Genomic DNA, 20962 nt, shown 5'->3' with positions numbered 1-20962 from the left:
TTACTGTGCACACTGTGTACCACAGGTGACAGTACTCTCACAGCTTCTTTTCACTCTGCACACCTCTGACTTGCAGAGCCAGACAGAGTCCTGTCATCTGCAGAAATACTTAAATGACTCAGCAATCATTGGATGCATCAAAGATGGACAAGAAGCTGAGTGCAGAGAGCTGGTGAACTACTTCGTGACATGGTGTGGAAACAATAATCTGATCCAGGATGTCAAAAAAATAAGGAGATGACTGTAGATTTTGGAAATAAAAACAAGAGTAAAGGGAATCCTGTTAAAATAATGGGAGAAGTGGAGTATAACTACCTTTGCATTCACCTGGACAACAGGAGGCTTCTCCAGATCTGGTTTTTAAATCAACCCCTTATTTAAATATAAAAATAAAAGCCTATGAGTTACTGTACAATTTATTTTCCCCTTGGGATTAATAAACTATTTCTGAGTTAAATTTGGCAGAAAGTGACCTCTGACTGAGGTGTGCATGCATAGGTAGTGTTTGCATTGATGTCTTTGTTTTGGAACAGTGTCTCCGCTTTGTTATTACATTAGTGATAGACCGCACTTGTTTTTTTGCTCTGCTTGCTTAAAGTCCATCAATGCTAAGTGTTGTTGTACTTCTATTAGTTGTTTCCCGTCCCGTTGTTTTAAGTCTGCTTTATTTTTAACCTTTGTTAACTTGATTTGGAGGAAATCTTTTGGCTATTACTGTGCCGCTGACCATGGTGCTGAAATAGAGCAAAGCACTGCATAACTCTGGTGTCTGCATTTCCATTATTGATGCTGTGCAGTGTGCAGTTTCTAATCTTAGACTGACTTTGTTTTACTTAATATCTGGCCATTTATGAAGCACACTGTCTCTTTTTTACTTATGACTCAGGGATAGACATAGTAAACAACAGCGTCCAGCCTTTTCATGTTAGATGTGTATTATTAAAGGTCAGAGTTTACAGTAGTGTGTTTTGGTAAGGATAATCAGTGAAAATCTTGATGAGGTTCAAACACTATAGGGACTACTATGTTCTCATGTATCTTAAAGGAATAGTACACCCAAAACATGATTAGCCTTCATTTTCTACTCACCCCCATGCTGAACAACACTCTGGAGTACTTTTTTGATATCTCAAATGCATCTGGAGATCTGGGAGGCTTCTTGCTGTCTGCTGACATTCAAATAATGGAGGTCTATGGCGCCCGAGGCAGAAAGGTCCATAAAAGTCCACAAAAAACGTGTCAATATTCCTCCATACTGCTCGTCCAATGTATTCCAAGTGTCCTGAGTGGGTAGCATGCAGAATTTACTCGAAACGAAGTCATTTAGAATGTTTTTAGAGCATAAACAGTAGTGTATAGGATTTCATGAAAGCGTGCGCCGGCGCGTTCATGACGCTACGGAAGCCGGCAGACCAAACCAGATGAAAGTGCGCATTCAGCGTCTGCTCTGACGATAATGCAAGCGTAGAAGAAGAAATGTGCTGTTTACCTGTGCAAAGAAAGAAACAACGAAAGAAAAATGTCTGAGGACTTCAGTGTTGAGGAAGAGCATGAGTTCTTTGCCGAGCTGAATGCGCACTTTCATCTGGTTTGGTCTGCCGCGGTTTCCGTAGCGTCATGAACGCGCCGGCGCGCGCTTTCAGGAAATCATATACACTACTGTTTATGCTCTAAAAACATTCTAAATGACTTCGTACTGAGTAAATTCTGGATGCTACCCACTCAGGACACTTGGAATACATTGGACGAGCAGTATGGAGGAATATTGACACGTTTTTTGTGGACTTTTATGGACCTTTCTGCCTCGGGCACCATAGACCTCCATTATTTGAATGTCAGCAGACAGCAAGAAGCCTCCCAGATCTCCAGATGCCTTTGAGATATCAAAAAAGTACTCCAGAGTGTTGTTCAGCATGGGGGTGAGTAGAAAATGAAGGCTAATCATGTTTTGGGTGTACTATTCCTTTAAATAATGTCAAAATGACAGCTGCTTGGTCAGTTCAATCCTCCAGGTTTTATGTCTCATACGCCTCCTCATGTGCCAGTGACAGTAGCATTAACATCCTTTAAAGTAGTAGGGAAGGTATATTTAAATTTCAAATCATTCTGGCTTAAACATGTATATAAATGTACTCTTTATCACACCATATTGTCCCAAAAGTTAGAAAATTTTTTGTCTTTTAAAAAATCCTGTCTTAAACGTCATACGTCAGCTTGTACACCTAAATTCGGCCAATCATATATCAACAGTCATCTGTCAATCAATTTTTTTTCGGTCATAGCATCTTGATTCATATGTTGCAGCTAATATACGCAACGGCTGAAATAAGAAATAATAATTTCCTTTCCCATTGAGTTCCGTCCCAGTGTTCACAGGGATGGACGTCTGTGTTTTCAGCAGGCGTAGAGCTAACAGAACTGGCAGCGTTGCGAGGCAAGGGCTCAAACATGCCTTCTACACCAAACCAAGCTTCTGCCGCCCTGGCGTTCTCTTCCACAACATCTTCGTAACGCTTTCCTCCTCTAAATAAAAATGTATGACGGAGGAGACTCATCCACGACCTCCGACACTAAACTCTCCTCCTCTTGCATATTTCCGCTGTCCATAGTGTTCCTTTTCAGTGTCGTTGCTAAGTGCTACGTGGTCCCAATGGAATTTCCCATTGAGAACCTGCTAGCACTAAGTTGCTAACTGGTTAGCAAGATGCTTCAGACAAACCGTTTGCCACAACCAAACGTGCTTGCGAACTTTCCACCACAACAATCTCGCCCACTTGATAAACTGACCAATCACATTCACTTTATTATCTCGTGTAAAGTCGTGCACCATTCGGGAGAATTCGGAACTGCAGCCGCTTCCTTACGACTTTACATTTTTCTTGCTTTGTCTTCCAAAAAATCCTCCTGGCTTTTTGTGTTTGTTATTTTATTCCTTGTGTTTTTTTTTTAATTATTTTCTTATTGTAAATGGCTTTGGTTAGCTTAATGAATATTTCAAAGTGTTCTAAATGGATTCATTAGTATTTCTACTAGGAATTTAGTAGAAAACTATTAAGCTTCTATTTAAACAGCTGAGCTTACTGGCTCCTGCTACCCAGTCACCCAGTGATGACCGTACTCAAGTTTTTCCAGTTTTATTGTCCTATGGTTTTACAATTTTCTAATAATTATGTCTTAGCTATTCAGCTATTGTTAAAGTCATAATGTTTAGTCAAAAGCATTAGAAAATGTTTTGAGGACTGAGGCTGTGATCTCAATTGAGGTTTGTCAGGTGATCCAGTGAATTTTGTGTGATTATAACTGCATGGATAACTGGGTTTAAGAAGGACCATTAAGGTACTGTGGTGTGGTGGATGTTGGGATGTCATCTTGCTCTTCATGTTTCGCTGCAGGAGCTTCAGTTTGAGCGACTGACCCGCGAGCTGGAAGAGGAGCGGCAGATTGTGGCGAGCCAGCTTGAGAAGTGCATGCTGGGAGCTGAGTCACCAGTTGCAGACAGTAGCAGGTAGGTCCTCTTTGCATTTATTTGTTTCACAGGGATTTAAAATATTAGATTTAAGATTCCCTGCAGAAATAGATGTTGAATAATTTACATGAAACAGTTTCAGGAACAATTTGCTCCGAAGCGTTTGGTCAAACTTGACTGCCCAGATTTCTACTGGAGTTTTAGAGCTTTTGTACTCTAGGAACCTGGCAATTTCCCCTTAAGTAAAATTCTTTGACCAAGTTGTCGCAACCCTACAAATTATTCTGTTTTTGTTTTGTTTTTTTCTTTTTGCCATACAGAGATGGGATCTGATGAAGTTCATAGTGTCTAAATGACTTTTAAGCCTTTACTCTGAGTAGGCCAAACCTTCATAAAAAATTTTTTAGCCTTACTGTCTACTTCATAGCTGGACTTTTTCTTGTCATCCTCCAGTTTCTGAACCATCCCAGACCATCATAATACCTACACCGTGTTTGACTGTTAGCACGATCTTTTTCAGCAATGCTGTGTTGGTATTACACCAGATTTAACAGATCACACACCTCCAAAAAGGTCCAACTTTTTCACATAAGTCCACAGAACATTTTACTAAAACTACCAGGGATCACCCAGATGTTTTGGGGTAAATGTTAGACGGATCTTCATGTTCTTTTGCGTCAGCAGTGGTTCTGACCTTGGAACTGTCCTGTAAATTTGGTAGCGCAACTACTTGGGGAAAGTTTCTCTCCTGTTTTCTCCATCTGTTGCTAAAACCTCTCACTGTGATTCACTAGAGTCCCTAAGCATTTGCTTTCTAGACATTTTATACTAATTAGTTTTGCTTTTGAGATATGTTAACGTACTTCATGCCGTCAGACAGGTTTGGTTCATTAATTCCTTGTTTCTACAGGTCTAGCAGCTATAAGGCCTGTCTGATGATACTGAGTTAAATGTGCGGCCATTTATACAAGCAGCTAGTTTGGATTGTTCATTTTTACATTTTGTTTTTGCTCAGATTCTCTTTTTCTCTCTTTTTCTAAATTAATAAGGGGTTCTCCTACTAAATATAATTACTTTAACATCTAAAACACCAAAGAGAGGCAAGATTAGAGGAAATCTGCAAAGAGGGAACATAATTTTTAACAGCAATGTATATAACTGAGCCTTTGAAAATGATTATGATCTTGTTTCAGTTGAGGAAAAGCAACAATAAATTCAAGCTTCTGCTGCATAAAACCTCTGACTGAAATTATATGAAGACTGATTTGGTCTAGAAATATGTCTGCAGTTTTGAGTTTGACCTTTTGAAATGAAAAGTTTCTAAGAATCTTTATATCTTTAAGATGCTGCTGAGAATCCATAGCTTTAAATCTTAAAAAGCTTTAAAATTGTTTCACAATCTGAAATTATCTCTGGTAGGCATATAAACTGATAAACCATAAATAATCTCTTGACTTTTTTTTGTTGATAATTTTGCTCAGCTTTTAACTAGCGATGCACCGATACCCATGCTAGTATCGGCCAGGGCCCCAATCCAGCACTAAAATGTGGGCAAATAAGGCACTGATACCATTTTGAGAGTCAAAAGTTTATTCAACTATTGTCACCCATTCCAGGTAGGCAATAAAAGGTTCTACTGGATTCACTTTGTATTAGTCTTTTTTTTTTCCTGCTTCACAAAGGTAGGCAGCAGCTTGACAAAGCCGTGATGGCAATTATTTTACATCCAAGTAGTATGCAGTTCTCACATACATTTCAAACCAATGGTATCGTTATCGGCCAATACTGCACAGCCAGGTATCGGTATCAGGTGCAACACTAGTTTGTTTTTACAGAAATTGTGTTTTACATCTTCCCTTCCAGATGATGTTGGCTGCTGTTCTTTAAATAAAGATTTAGACATGTTGCTTTCAAAGACTTTTACTTGTTTTCTCTTTCATTTTTCAGTGTAGAATTGTCATTTTTCTTTAAAGTTAACACCATCTTCTTCCTCCTTCCTGATTTAACTGAACATTAAGTGTTCTTCTTTGATTTAATTACCTTTCACTCTCCTGTCTCCTCCATTTCCTCCTCTTCTCTGTTCCAAAGCTCTTCTGAGAAGTCGTATGCATGGAGATCTGCAGGTACTCTTTATTATTTATAACTTTTATATAACAGCATATAAATATCTTTAATCTAGGATTGTGGTTTGCTTTGGTAATCCTTAAAAAAAAAAAATCAAGGTTGAGGATTTTTGTGTTTTTCATAATCTTGTAGCTTTAAATGTGATTAAATATTTATCAATTTGTGAGGCAAAAACGTTTTTCCAGATAAGAATACCATTAAAGCCTCCAGAGGACTGAAGATTACTGGCATGCAGCACCAGGCGGTCAAGCAACACAAATGATTCTAACTGACTGTTGGCTTCTGTACCCTTATCCTGAGATATCTGGGTTATTATTATTCATACATCCTTCTCCTACCAAATTGGAAACATTGTTAGCTTTTAAAAAAAGCTCAAAATTAAAAGAATGATCTTTATTTTGTGGTATGACAACTGTATAAAACATTTCAGTGAATCCTCTACATCTTCCGTCCTCTGAAGAATTTGAATCTACAGATAAATGTTTGGCTAAAAAGGGTTTTGTATGATAGGTGGTGAGTCCCAGGGCGTGGCTGCAGACGTATCAAGTCGCCACCATGAGGCGGAGGAAGGACTCTACCTGCCTGAAGGGGACCGCGCCTCCCTGCATGACAGTGAGGGTTCGTCAACAATCTATGGAGCACAAAGAGAGAACAAAACAAGACGCTAACATTTTTATTTAAAAAAAGATATGCAATCCTAATGCAATAAAATTGCCTTGAAAATTAGATTAAATGTAATAATAATGCACATTTGTAAAGAAGAAAGAACCTGCTTTAAACTACTGTTCAGGAGCAGGTAGGACATAAACACTAGGGATTAGAAGTGAAATCTTTAGCAGAGCCTTTTCCAAAAAACTTGCGTTTTTGTTGCCTGTTATTGCAAGTATGCAACAAACCCTATTTATTATCAAATCATCCAAAAAAGCATGTAGATTCCCCCCAATGCCAGTCATTTTACATTCAGTGCTGACCTAGGAACCTTTAGCCCTTTGGCCATTTCCCCTGTTTCTGGTACAACTTTATCACTGACTATAACTGTTGTCACAGTTTACAATATAGCAGCCTTTCTCTTTAAGGGTTGTGATCATCTGACTGCTATAGTTCTCACAAATAAAAAGTAGATTTTTAGATTGTGGTGAAGGAAGATGTTTATTTAATGCTAAAATGTCCAGTAATTTAGATTATGTATACACTTCATTAACTATATGATAATCAATGATATTATATGTCAGCTAAAAATATTGTGTTGCATGGTTTAACTCCACTTTTATTAAACCAAGAAAAAAATAGGCAAATATGTTGTGATATGAACATCACCAGTGTATATAAATGTGCTTTAAGAGCTCCTGCTTTTAGGGAGGTGATGAAGGCAGGAATGAGTCAGAGAAGGATGTATCTGGTTCAATTTCAGAGCAAAAAACTTGCACTTATCTAGTGGTCATTCGGGTTTGCATCAGTAAACACACATCTGGATGAGATTTTTTTTTGCTATGGCCCCTGGCCGCAGGGGCCACAACAATTTAAGCTTCTGGTTTGTTATGTTGAAATTCTGGGCTCTGGTCAGGAATCTGATAAGTTTCAAGTTAGGCTTGTTGTAGAATAATTCGTACTTAACTTATAATCATCTGCATATATCAACTTTGCAAATATAGATTATTTAACATGATAATTTGAATAGGTTAATTAGTTTGCATTAGTCTTGTTGCATCTGTGTAATAAAATTCCCAGCCTGAATTGAAATATGAAAACCCTTTCGAAGCTACTTCAGTATTTTTTAGACATTAAAGTTACTTAAATAATGTGTTTTGTAAAGGATAATGAGAAAATGTGATTTTCTTTACTTAAACACACCCAGAACATAAAGTTTGCCTCCTCCCTGCTGCTCAAATGTTTTATTTTTAGCAGTAAAACTTTCATACCTCTTCACACCTGGAGCTCTGCAGCGCAGCTGCAGCCGCTCTCTGTTGGACACTTGGTGTTTTCACTGGAGCGTTTGACACTTTAGTTCCATCAAGCTTCCTGCAGCATGTTAGACCACCAACGATGCCCAGCTGATAGAGCGGAGCAGCAAAGCAGCTGGCGTGGCTGTAAACTCTGATTTGAGCGGATCGTTGTTTTTGTTAGTTTCTTCCTCTCTACAGTTTAAGTAATTTACAGCCCGTTCTCGTGATCCTGAGAACCGTTTAACCTCAGATGTTCTGCAGTTAATTCCCACTTAGGTAAATATGCGGCATCTGAAATGTTAAAACAAATTACCTTCAGGCTTATTTGTATTCCATACGGTTGGAGTGGTCTCAGAGTATAAAAATATCCCCCACACGCTTCCTCCTCCTCCTCTTCCTCCCACTCATCCAACAGAAGAAAGTAGGGCAGCAGATTGCTCCAGCAGAAACATTAAAGTATAGCACATGTATCCTTGTGTATGTGTTTATACACAAAACAATATTCAACAAATTTGTGATGATGTGCTGGTGTGTTTTTTTTTTCCTCTCAGGTTCAGGGGGTCACTCAGCCCACATGACCTCGTTTTCCGACAGCGGGTACCAAGACAGCAGCGTCAGTTATTACAGCAACCAGAACGTGGTGCGTTCAGAACCCCGAGCCTCAGTATCAAGAAGCCCCAGAGCAGAAGGTCAAGCTTCGGGGCAGGTAGGCTTCCTTCCTCAGCAGGAAACCTCTTTTTGCTGAGAATCCAGAGGAAGGATGAGAAGTCGCCGGGAGAGCAGTGAGCAGAGCAGAGGAGGAGGACTTGTCCTAGTTGATAACTCATGCATCTAACATAGTGAACCACTGGTTCAGCTGGTTCTTTACATTCAAGTGACAAGAAAGTTACTGAATAAAGAGATTTAAAGGCATGCTCCTATATAAAAACAAACTTTAACAAGGATGCAATGCATTTTTTTAAAACAAGAAATAATATTTTCCTTATTCTATTGTATTAAATTTTAATTAGTTATTGTTCTTTATGAGATGTATAGTTAAAAAAGGAATTTAGAAGCAGAAAAGCCTTTTTTTTCTCGCTGCAACTGTAAATTAGACTTGAAGATAAAGGTCAAATAGAATAAATAAATTACTTTCTATTTACTGAATGACAAATTATAGCGTAGATTATATAGATGTTTATTTTTATTACATGTTTCAAATTCAGTTATGTACATCATGTTTCATCAAAATTTGGTAGAACTACTTGATTGATTGATTTATTGATTGATTGACTTAATTGATCTCACAGTTTGCTTGTTACATCAGCTCAAATAGTCAAAAAAAGAGAACATTTATGACAAAACTCAGTCCAAAAAAAATAAAAACAATCTACTGGACTTGGTTTCCAAGTCTGAAAACGTTTCGCTTCCCATCCAGGAAGCTTTTTCAGTTCAAAATGTCAGAAATAGCGTTGAGTTATAGATGTTATATAGTAGCCCAGCAAGGCCCTGTTTTTTGTTTTGAAAACATGCAAATTGGAACAGAGGAAGGGGTCCACCCATTTGGAATGGAGGTCGTTTGACGTCTTTTGTTAGACTGCAAAACTCATAAAGTTTAATCAAGCTTCTTACAGTAGTTTGCTAGAGTTTTGGCCAATTCCTCCTGACAGAACTGGTGTAAATGGGTCAAGTTTGCTGACACACAACTTTTAAGCTCTGCTGAATGAGATCACACCTCAAAATCCTTGAATATTTCTCCCTTATCGACATTGTAAGTTATTTTGCGGGTCCGCATTCATACCCAACTTTAACGCCCTGGCTGATTTCTTGAGATGTTTCAGTATTTCTGTCATGATGGGCTTAAGTGTTCTAACCCACATGCAGATAACCACTCAGAGACAAAGGGAAAAAGTTAACTGGTTTACTGAAGAGGTTACAAGCTCAGAGAGATATAGATTAACAGGTTTTCTCAGAGGAAGATCCAGCGAACAGGTGAACCAAAACCGGAAACTCTAGGGGGGAAATCACAAGGATGAGTTCAAGGGCCGTAGGGAAAATGATCGAGGCTGCTAAATGGTTCAGTTAAGACTCACATTCAAGGGGTTCTTGGAAGCTCCTCGGGTCCAGTTTGTGGAGGTATTGTCCAGAGAAGATTGTACTCGTTGGAGGGCGGACAGGCAGACTAGTGAAGGGTCCAGAGGAGCAACGGAGCGAATTGTCACAGGCTTTTCCAGAGGTGGGCTTGAACGGATCAGGTGAAGGTTTCCCCTTGCTCAGAGAGACATGAATATTTCCTTCCAAGGAGGTAGAAGGACCAGGCTTATCCTGCGGATCAGGAGGGTTATCCTACCGGAGAACACAAAGAAGAAAAAGGCAAACTTAGACTCAGAGATACAAAGGCACAATGGTTAGAGTCAGCTAATCTCAGTTTGGCTAGAGTACCCATTACTGGCAAACACTCTGGCATTGAGGTTGTGACAGTCTGCTGCTCAAATACTCCTCTGGTGATGACCCAACAAGCCGCAGGTGTGGGAGGAAAACCGGAAACAACCATCCAGGCCAAAATGGGGAAGGGGGACAATCTGGTGGTGGAAGGACAAACTAAAAGAAAAACAAACAAACAAAAAAAAAAAACACAAACAGGACCCTAACAGTTTCTACATTAAGTAATTTCCTTCTGGGATTATTAAAGTATTTCTGATTCTGATTCTGATTCTGATGATACAGTGTGTTTTCTCAAAAAGATTGAGTCCAATATGTGACCAAATCTTAGCTGGTTTTTCATGCAGTCGAGAGCTACTGGATTAAAAAATGTGTAAGCTAGTATATTGTAACTTTTATATTGTATTCAGCCAGCACCTGAAGGGCAGAAGGAGCGACTCCAGGAATCGTTATCAAACGACGGTTTATATGAACGGTCTGGGAGTTTTTGGTTTATGCATTTTTAAAACTGGGATTTAAAGACTATATTTGACCTTGGAAGGCAGAGGAAGTTTCTTAATGTTCTTCCATTTCCCTGACATGAATTATTCCACTTATTAATGTGGAGCTGAATCTTTTTAAATAAAAAATAAACCCTGAGGGTAGAAGAAAAATGGACAGAACAGCGAAGCTCCACCACAGCTACTTTATTGAACCACACATGAGGAAAATATATTCTACTCTCAGCGGGTGGCGCTTTTTCCTGTAGCTGCTGCCTGTTTCCTTTCTGCCTGGTCTCGATTGACAGCAGCTGCTAGATGCCCAGCAATTATTGCCATGAGCATCATGTCAAAGTGTCACAATATTCTCTCTTTTCACTGCGGCCCATAATTATATGCTCTCTGTGTGACGGATGATTTCTGCTGATTTAAATGATCAAAACACCCCAGGCTCACTGGAGGCTCGGTGATACTTTTCGTCAAACTTTAGCAAAGCTTCGTATCTTATTACTCATAATTGGGTTGAATATTTGAAAGAGTAATGATTCCAGGATGTCAAATAACTTTTATACATCATGACACTTTTCATACCTTGCTAACCAATTAAGTCACTTTTCCCCTCTACCGGTTTTAGTCGGATGTTGATGGTTTTTGTGTGTTTTTCATTATTTTTTCCATCTCAACACAAGTACCTTTTAATGGTCTCCCACAAACATAACGAGCTGTGAAAATTAAAGGGCATTTATGGAGGGAATGTTGGAAACAAAGTCTTCTTTATCAGACTAATTAAATGTCACATTTGGCAGCATTGGGAAGACTAAGTTGTATATTGGATTTTTTTTTGCAGGCATCCAGTCGGATGTTAAGGAGAATGGCTTCCCTCCCCTCCAGGAGCCAGTCACCCGGCTGCGGCACCACCGGAACGGTCTCCCCCTCCCGCATCTCTATGCGGACGTCCCAAGGCAGTACATACGACTCGCCCATCCTGTCTGAGCCCAAACCCCTTGCTGCCGTCTTCCCTGGCACCCCCATGCCGCCTTCCTGCCCGTCTCCAACCTCCCCCAGCGACGCCGCCGCGGCCCTGGGAAATGGAGGAGCGATGTTAGGCGGGGGGAGACTGGGCTCCACCCTGTCCTTGATTGAGGGGAGGGCTTTGACAGGGTCACCGCTGCGTTCAGGGATGACGGCGATGCCTCAGCACTACGGCTCCACACTCCCCAGACAGAGTCAGTCACTGGCTTATGGTGCAGATCCATACGGCCTGTACCAGAGGAGCGCCCTGCCACGCCCAGACAGCCTCATAGGTCAGTTAGACATCACACCAAATATGATCTGGCCTTATTTATTTTTTCACAAAGCTTTTGATTTTCATCTTTTAAATGTTACTGTATTCATTCAAACTCTCATTTTGTAATAACACACTGCAAAAAAAATTGAAATCTAAGTAAGTTTCTTAAAAAAAAAGAGTATTTTTTTTTCTTGAATTAAGCAGTGAAATGATACAATTTGCCAATGGAATAAGGCGATTTATATCTAAAATAAGAAAAACCAATTACGTTGTCTCATTCCAAGTGGATATTATCTAATTATCTCATTTTGAGAGTAAAACTACTCATTCCATTGGCAAATCTTATTATTTACCTGCTTAAATTAAGGCTAAATACACTTATTTTAAGACATTTTTACTTATTTCCAATTAGTTTTTGCAGTGCAGAGTTTGACTCAGTATTTCATTGAGGCGGTTCAATCAATCAAACAATCTTAAAAATTTGTAAAAAAATTGAAAAAAGGGTATTTACTGCACGCTTAATTTGAGCAGGTAATAATAAAATGATGAAATAGTTTACAGTTGAAATAAGAGACTGCAGATGTTTCTTCTTATTTAAAATGAAATTGTCTCATCAGTTTAAGAGAAAATGAACTTATTTTAAGAAAAAATGGCTTACTTATATTTTCATTTTTTGTCCTCTTGTTAAATTCTCATTTTAAAATATGATTTGTTTTAATTAGAAACAACATTTTTGGCTTACATATACAAGGTCTTGTAGATCAGCACTGGTGGAACAATATAGGATAAAAAACATCTTCCTCTGTGCAAATAAACATTTTAGGTTGCAGTTAAAGAAATCAACTGAATAGCAGGAGGTTGCTTTAGGAAGAAGCTCTGCATTCTAGACACAGAGGCGACGTCATTATGAATCTGTAATGTATAAAGTCAAGGGGTCGAATCTCACCTGCAGGCCCTGCTAATTTTCATCCAGTCGGTTTATAATCTGAGTGGGAAATCGCATCACTGCTGTGAGAGGAAAGGATGTTGCACCAAAATAATGCACTTGAGACCATTTCCCCCGTTTATGTAAACTTTACATAAAACTTTTTTTTTTTTTTACTGTGGATTGAAAAAAGAGACTATCTATCTATGAGAAGAATATCTAGCTTTTCAATGAACTGTCTCCACCAGCATTTGCGGATGACACTCTTTCAAATGCAGCTGAATTACATGATGCAAGCTGGTGTAAAAGAGTGATGGAAGCACAGGCAGGAAGGGTTTCACATCCATCAGGTAGACACTGAGCCCGGGTTTCTTGTTAATTATGTTGGACGTGGTGATTGATGCGCAGGAGGAAGAGAAGACAGAGTTCTCAGTCGAGAATGAAGAAACGCTCACAGCATGAGTGAACAAAGCAGATCCCAGGGATTCCTCTTTCAGGCAGTGTTTGTAGCGAACTGATGGCCGAGTGAGGAGAGTGTTTTGCTATCGACTGGTCCGATTGGTTTGAATCTGCGGTGTGGGAACAAGCAGGAGGTATCGACTAGATGGATGGGTCATTGTCAAGTGCAAAAGTATCAAAGATATATTTATTTTTATTTCCCTTTAACTCACTAATCAGTGTGTTTCCTGGTGCAGAACAGATTTTTAGGCATAACTTACAATGACTAATAGGTTGATGCTTTATATAGAGCTGGATCCTCAGCAAAACGCTGCTGCCACCATGCTTAAGGTTGTCGTTATGAACAAAAGATTTATCTTGAAGAAATTTGAAATGGCTTAAGTTCCTGGTTATGGAGGCGGGGCTTCTTTAGTGCTATGTTGTCAGTCCATGGCAATGTAAAGCTGCTTTTTGCCACCATCAACAAGCTTCTGCATATTTCTGTTGCTATGTTTGACCACTGTTACAGGATTATACGCATAATCCTCAGATTTTCAGCAGGGCTGAGGTCAGGAAAAGCCTTTTCAGGAGCTTAATATGTGTTTAATCCAATTAAAAAACTTTTTTTATCTGATAGTCATCGTGATGTCACTTGGATGTGAGAAAAATGTAACAGAACAATATGGAAGTTGCCCTTTTGCAGTGTTGCAGACAACAGTGCCACTAGCAACTGATTTGTCCCACAGGATGATGCTGCCTCTACCTTGCTTTGGTGGCTTGAGCATTCCATTAAGTCGTCCAAATATACCCATTTTTAAACATCTGTATTCCATCAGTAATGCTCTGTTTGTGAAAACAGCTGTTTCATGTTCATATTTTCCATTTATTTGTGGTTTTGTCTTTTAAGGCTTCCTTATCTCTCACCTCCAAGTCATTAAACACGACATTTTTAAAAAGCAATTTTTTTAGAGGTTTTCCACTTAAAGTTCATTAAAATTAATGTGAAATATACAAAACAACACAAAACACAAAAGAAAACAACATAACATTTTTAGCTTCTCAAGAAACTGCTGTTAGATCTGACATCCCATCCAGATGTGGAGATGGATCCTATTAACATCTGGGTCTAATTGGAGGTCTTTGTTTCCAATAACTTGTTTCTTAGAAGACTGTTGAACAAATTTCAGATGTTTCTCTCATAATTAATCTGCCTGATTAGCATAATAGGTGCAAATTTGACTAATGCTAACCTAAAAATTTATCAATTCCTTTGCTCTTAACACACATTTTAAGTGATGTTGATTTATTGTTTTTTAGCCAGCATCATGATTTTAAAGATGAATCTATCAGAACCGGTTTTTGCCATTTACATATAACTTTACTCGCTGAGGCTAAGGAGCTAATTGACATTCCTGGAGATCCGATCCTTCGACTTTGTGTCTCTGTGATGCAATAAGACAGCCGTGTCTTGCTGAGAAACTTGAGAAGGGATTATTTCTGTGCTGCTGCCAGAATCTTCACTGAGCCCGGCTTACGGACGTCTTTAGGATGCTTTCAGAGCAAATTTCCCACCAGAAAGAAAAGCACACTTTCTAGCTTTAAACCAACTGTGTTTGTCTTTGGCACAAGGATCTCCCTTCCCTTGAAAACTCTATGTTTTGCATACATCAAACAATATTTACCACTTATTGTTTTTATTGGCTGCTTATGGATCCCTCTCCTTGCTGATGCTGCAGAGACACAGATTTGCTCCTGCATCCTGCCAGAAGCCTATCCCTCTGACCCATATAGGTTTGTTTCTGTCGCAAAGCCCTATGGTGCATCTGCACATAATTTTCAGCTCACAGCATCTGCTGTGGGTGTTAAAATCAAGGCATTCGTGTCCGACAAAACTACAGATGTTTTCATGGACTTTGTATGTGCTACAGTAAGTGGCATTTATGTTCTTTTCAGACTTATTCTGGGTTATCCTTAGATATTTGCCGATTACATGAGTTAGATGAGGAATAGATGGATCCACATGATTAGGCCAGTATTGATGGTGGCTTACTCCTTGAAATTTGCCATAAATAAAATATAAGTGATGAGTTTCTCTATTTTAAAGATCTGTATAAAGAACTGTCCCTGACATTAGAAGAACAAATGTTTTTTTTCTTTTTATGCTTCAGAAAAAGAAACAACTAGTTTATTATTTCAAAGAAGATCCAATCTATATATATATATATATTTATATATCAGCTAACATTACATCTACATCCACAAGGCACAGAAGACGGGATTCGAGCTGCAAAGTTTAAACGTGAAAAGATGAAATTCCACAAACCCAGGGGAGTCGTAGGGTGTTGTATTACCAATGCCGTATTGGTAAGGGGCAAGGTTACAGTTAAAAAACGAAAAGGAATGGGTATGCAGGTGGCGCAGTGGTTAGGGCGCATCAACCATGTACAGAGGCCTTAGTCCTTGACGTGGCCAACCGGGTTCTAATCCGGCCTGTGGTCCTTTGCTTCATGTCTTTCCCCCTCTCTCATACCCCCTTTCCTGTCTACTGTCAGAAAAAACGAGCCACTGGTGCCGTAAAAACTCAACAAAAAAAAACAAAAGGAAGGAATAAGAGAAGGGTACAACAACAAATCCAGATGTGAAAGAAAGGGAAGTTTAAATGGACAGATGACGAGCATCCACACACCACTTTTAAAATGAACCGAGGCTTTTAAACGAATGCTAAAATAATTCATTTCTTTAAAAGAAAATTTGGTGTTGCAAGGAATAAAAAAAAAAAAGCATCAATAAACAATATATATCTCCATTTTTTTTTTCCTGACAGTTCAAATATTTTGAGACATGCACAGAAGATCATCTCTCTCCTGTCATTGTGCCAATGCCTCCTCCTCTCCACAGTGACTGCAGACATTATTTAAGGATGCAAGTTTGCACCTACATTTTAAACATGTCAAATGAATTTTGCATGAAACTTGCATTGCAGGCAGCTGATTACATTTGCATGTCCTCCTCCTGGAATTTAGCCATTTCTGATGATCAGCTTGTGTTCTAGATATTCATTAAGGCAGAATGAGCTGGATCTCCTGTATATTAATATTATTATTATTTTATTTTTTTAATAGATCAGTTTTACTTGTGCACTAGTTCATGTGTGTATTCAAACATGCAAATATAGTTGATCAATGTTTTCCTGATGCTGTCATCTCTATGTAATACCCAACATCTTAATGCTTCCAAACATGTAACCCTGTCTTCAACCTCATTCTAAAGAAATTATTTAAACAATCTCATCACATTTCAGTTGGACAAATACAGAACTCACTGCAAACAACTGACTTCATTAATCCTGTAAAACTATGTTTAGGTCAGTGGTTTGCATCTGACTTGGAGTGTGTTTAGGAGGATGGAACTCCAGGTTCTTTCATCAGATCTCCAACCAGAGGTTGCTCTAGTGAGAGCTAGCAGAATTGACAGAATCCTGAACAGGTGTGGAAATATTTTTCAGAAAAGCTGGTTTCATCAAATTTCAGCCGGTTTTGTACATGTTGCAAAACCTGCAGATCCTGCTAGACCCAACTTATAGATCTTAGAATGTTTGTTTAGTGAGAGCCGTTGCAGATTGCATGAAATTTAAAAAGAATTCATACAAAGTTTTTGAGTCCTGCAATATTAATATAATTCATGTATAGATTTCTGACATGTTTGGAGAAACATTTAAGTACATTTATTCTCATTAGGACTTTGTAAGATTAAACTCCATCTGAGCTGTCTTAATTATTTATATTAAATAACATCCATTTAATAACTGCTGTAATAATAAAATGATCAATGCAAACCTTCTAGGATGATCGGCCAGTTTTATTTTGAAATATTTTGCAGCTTCAGAGTCCTGTCATTCGCAGTTTAGGGATTTACTTTTTGCTCCTAAAAACTAAGCACGAAGATCTAAATCTAAATATCCCAAGCTTACATTTCTTTTATGTTACGCTGTCAGTTTTAACAGAAAATTTATGTAAAACATAAAAAGGAGAAGAGCAGAGAAATGGCTCCTTCATCAGCAGCTTTATGTGCAAATCTTTCGCTTCAGCTGCTCAACGGATCCATTGAGGCTACCCTCCCTCTCATCGTGCCCTGCAGCCTCCTTATAATTGGAGCGCTCTTTGAGCTGATCTGCTGTGAGATTGGAGGATGGAAAAACCCTTTGCCCTGTTTGTTTGACTTGCTGATGCCTAGGCCTGCAGCAGAGTCTGAATGACCAGAGTAGTGATGTGCTTTAAAAGCTAAAACATTCATTTTCTCTGCATTATTTCTCAATGAAATGTATGTTTGTATGCTGTTGATGCTATTATCAACAGACAAAGATCCACAAATATTTTTGTTGATGCTCATATGGTGGTCACGAAGAACCTTTGCAGTGATTTACAGTAATAATTTGATGATAATTTGTATATTTGTGGGATTTGTGCACCTGCAGGGCTGCACAGCTCGTACGCCGGTCACGGGATGCAGTTAGATCCAGAGCTGAGGGCCGCCTTGTCACCCGACTGCCAAATGACGCCTGTTTTCGACGATCGCTCCTTTCAAAGCCCCCTGTACCACAGCCCCACCCACGACCCCCAGGGCTCCCTCTACAGAGCAAACACAGGTGATACCCCTCTAGAACTATTTCTCACATTTTACCTATAAATCCATCCAATAGTTTTGACTTTTATCACTTAACAACCCAAATCTTAAATGTATCTTAAGGCTGCAATAAGACTGAGAATTTAAGCAATTTAAGCTTTGCATATAACATTTTGCATCAATTAAAAGTACTCACGAATTACCTTTGAAATTAAAGTTCCTCTGCAAAAAGAAACATGTGGAATCAAACAGCAGCAATCCCCTTTTATTTTCCTTGAAACTATATTTTTTACAGTTTTAGCGGATTCCATGTGTCTGATCATGTTCCTTTTTTCTGATTTAAAAGTGTTCATATTTCAAAATGTTAAATATTCCTTTTTTATCTTACATGTTCTGTGTTTTATTTCAACTGTACCTTTTACTCCGATCCCCTGCTGTGTTATAAAGTGCTCTACAAACACAATAAATTAGAATACACTTAAAGTTTTACCACTGATTATCGGTTCAATACAGGTCTGGACTTTGTTTTCATCATTATTACGTTTTGATTTATTCCATTTTAGCTCTAGCTCTATATTTAAAACATGTTGATTGTTTGCTCTGGATTTTATCTGGATCAGATGATTTGCATCAAGCTTACTGTAGAAACGTTCTTAAAATAAGTAAAGTCTGAAAATAATTGTATTCACCTTTAATTTGTGTAGGAAAATAATTTGCCAATAGAATCAGTATTTTTACCCTTAAAATAAAATAATAGACTGCAGTTGTTTTTCTTATTTTAAATATAAAGTGTCTCACATACCTGCTCAATTCAAGAAAATTTGCTCTATTTTAAGAAAAAATTACTTACTTAGGTTTTCATTTTATATTTCAATAGAATTTAATATAATTTAATAGAATATATATAATAGATAATAAAAATGCTAGCTAGGGGAGCTTTTTCTTGCAGTTTTTATTCAATATGTATAATATTTTTTCAAAGAATGTCACTGTTGTTGTAAGTTTTTTTAAAGTAAAGTTTCCATATTGGATCTGAACTATAATTTTTCAAAAATTTTAAAAAATTTTAACTGTTTAACATTTTTCTTTCCACTTCACTTTTATTGTCCACTTTGTGTTGGTATAAATACTTTTGTGTCTGTGATATGTGAAAAAGTAAAGCGGGGTGAATACTGCTGTATGGCAGTAAATGCTATCCTCACGTTATTACTATAAAAAATATTAAGATTTTTGTTAATAACATCCCCCTCTAAATAAATAATATACTGTAGTATTTAATCCGCTTGCAGTTGTAGAAAGTCTGTCATTTTTGGCGTCAGTCTTTCAGAGCCAAAGACTCCATATTTCATTCAGTACAGTAATTTGCATTAATACAAACAATCCTGTTTCCACACCAAAGTTTGCCGCTCCATTAATTTTTAGGCCAAGCTCTGTTGGGTCTCATCAGAACATTTATTTTTTCTAAATCCCCGTAAAATGTGGATAGCAGGCTTGGAAACTGTGATTTTTATTGCTCCCTGAGGTCAGCTCTTAATTAGGCTAAAGCCTTTCATCTTCCTCCGCAGCTTCCTAATGGGGAGCATTAAAGCTGAGTGCTTTGTGGAGGGCGATAGCACGGAACCCTAGGACTTATTTTCATGTTGTTTAGTCATTATTTAAGCTGTCTTTCAGAAATTGTGTTCAATTAATTAAAAAAAGGCTTCATTGCATTTTAAAGCTCGTAATGTGTTTAAGATTCTCTAATGTTGCTTCATGATCCAGAACCTGTTTGCTGTGTTATATTGCACCTGCAGGTATGGGGACCCTTCCTCGGACCACAAGCCATTGCGGCACGCTGCCGTACCAAAGAAGCAGCTACGGGCTGAGCTCAGCAGCTGCCTACGTCGACTCCATCAGGGTTTCCGCGGAGCCTGTGTTCTCCCACCGGCACTCTGCGCTGGTGGACCGAGTCATCACTCGTACGCCTTCCATCGAAAGCATCCACAAGGACCCCAGGTACTCAGAAACTCTAATATTTGAGTTCTTTTATGGAAAAAAAGGATTTAAAATAAGTTTATTTTTTCTAAATTTGAGCAGGCAAATAAGTATTTTGTCCTTTGAAATAGGATAATCAAACTTTGAACACTTGAAATAAGATGATGGAGCTGTTTTTGCCGATTCTAATCACTTTGCTTTATTGGAAAATGTATTTACTCACTTGCTCAAATCAAGCGAAAAAATGATTTTCTCATATTGGCAGTTTTGCATTGTTCTTGAAACTATTCTAGCATCTCCTTTGTAATCAAGAGTCTTTAATGTCATTATATCAGCATAAATAAATGTTACTTAGTCTGCAAATCAAGCTGCACATGTATATGATGAACACATTAATTAAAACACTTAATGTGTTTTATCGTTATCTCCCTTTCATCGCCTCTTTTTTTCATCTTTTCTCTTTTTTTTTTATTTTGTTTTTCCTGTTCTACTTACATTGCAGTGCCCGTATAATCTGTAAAACTCCCTGCATGAATTATAATAATGTTATTTATATGCATAAATCAAGCGGAACACTCTGGTAATTGCCATACTGCTCCACTTGGGAAAGTAAAATCTGTTGGGCTCTTTTTGGCATCAAGACAATTATTCTTATTGCCACATTGCCAGACAGGACACTGTAAAAAATTATAATAATAATAATTAAAACACTTGAAAATGCAAAGTAGGAGTATTCAAAATGTAGAAACAGGGAAACATATGTACATAAAATTGGGATGTAGTGTTTAGTATTCACATTAGGTGCAGCTTGTGCTGAAACGATCTATGAAACAGGCTGGTGGTTTAGTTTTGATGTTTATTGTCTGCCTATAGAGGGCTGACTGCCTTACCATATAATAAGCCTTTCCTCTCCAGTGTCAGCTTTTTGAAACTGAAGTGTTTCCCTTTCCTCACCAGCAGGGATAATAGTTTTCAATGTACTATTTAGTGTAAAGGATCCTTTAATGCATTTCATGGTGGCTGGGGTCAGAGTGAAACGACAGTAATCATGGGTTTATTTATTTGTTTTTTGAAGCACTTTAGCAGAGAGTTTCAGAGAGGCAGACAGGGGCTGTGATAAGCTGCAGGGAGAGGCTAATTTTGTCCAGAAAAACCCCTGCAGGTTGATCAGCGTGATTATAACGTCTGACCTGACGCCATGTCTGAACCCGCAGCCTTGTTATTGTTAATCTCCTTCTCGTTATAAAGATCACTTGGTTCAGATGCAGAATGAGGTAGCTC

The 20962-nt window shown here is 38.2% G+C and overlaps 1 protein-coding gene across 2 annotated transcripts in view; it reads left to right on the top strand.

The window, feature by feature from the left end:
- LOC119794442 (plakophilin-4-like) overlaps window positions 1–20962 on the top strand; it is a 63621-nt gene that overhangs the window by 19280 nt on the left and 23379 nt on the right. Inside the window, exons 3-9 of one of the 2 annotated variants that reach the window (XM_038302025.1) lie at window positions 3393–3505; window positions 5555–5589; window positions 6101–6202; window positions 8085–8239; window positions 11281–11737; window positions 17559–17729; window positions 19501–19702. In XM_038302025.1, the coding sequence (XP_038157953.1) occupies window positions 3393–3505; window positions 5555–5589; window positions 6101–6202; window positions 8085–8239; window positions 11281–11737; window positions 17559–17729; window positions 19501–19702 (1235 nt within the window). Of the gene's footprint in view, window positions 1–3392; window positions 3506–5554; window positions 5590–6100; window positions 6209–8084; window positions 8240–11280; window positions 11738–17558; window positions 17730–19500; window positions 19703–20962 lie in introns of both variants that reach the window. The other variant, XM_038302024.1, reaches the window with a different exon arrangement.

This window comes from Cyprinodon tularosa, unplaced genomic scaffold (genome assembly GCF_016077235.1).
Source record: "Cyprinodon tularosa strain WSP-4 unplaced genomic scaffold, ASM1607723v1 ctg48, whole genome shotgun sequence".
Taxonomy (NCBI): domain Eukaryota; kingdom Metazoa; phylum Chordata; class Actinopteri; order Cyprinodontiformes; family Cyprinodontidae; genus Cyprinodon; species Cyprinodon tularosa.
This window is presented reverse-complemented; position numbering and strand designations above follow the sequence as displayed.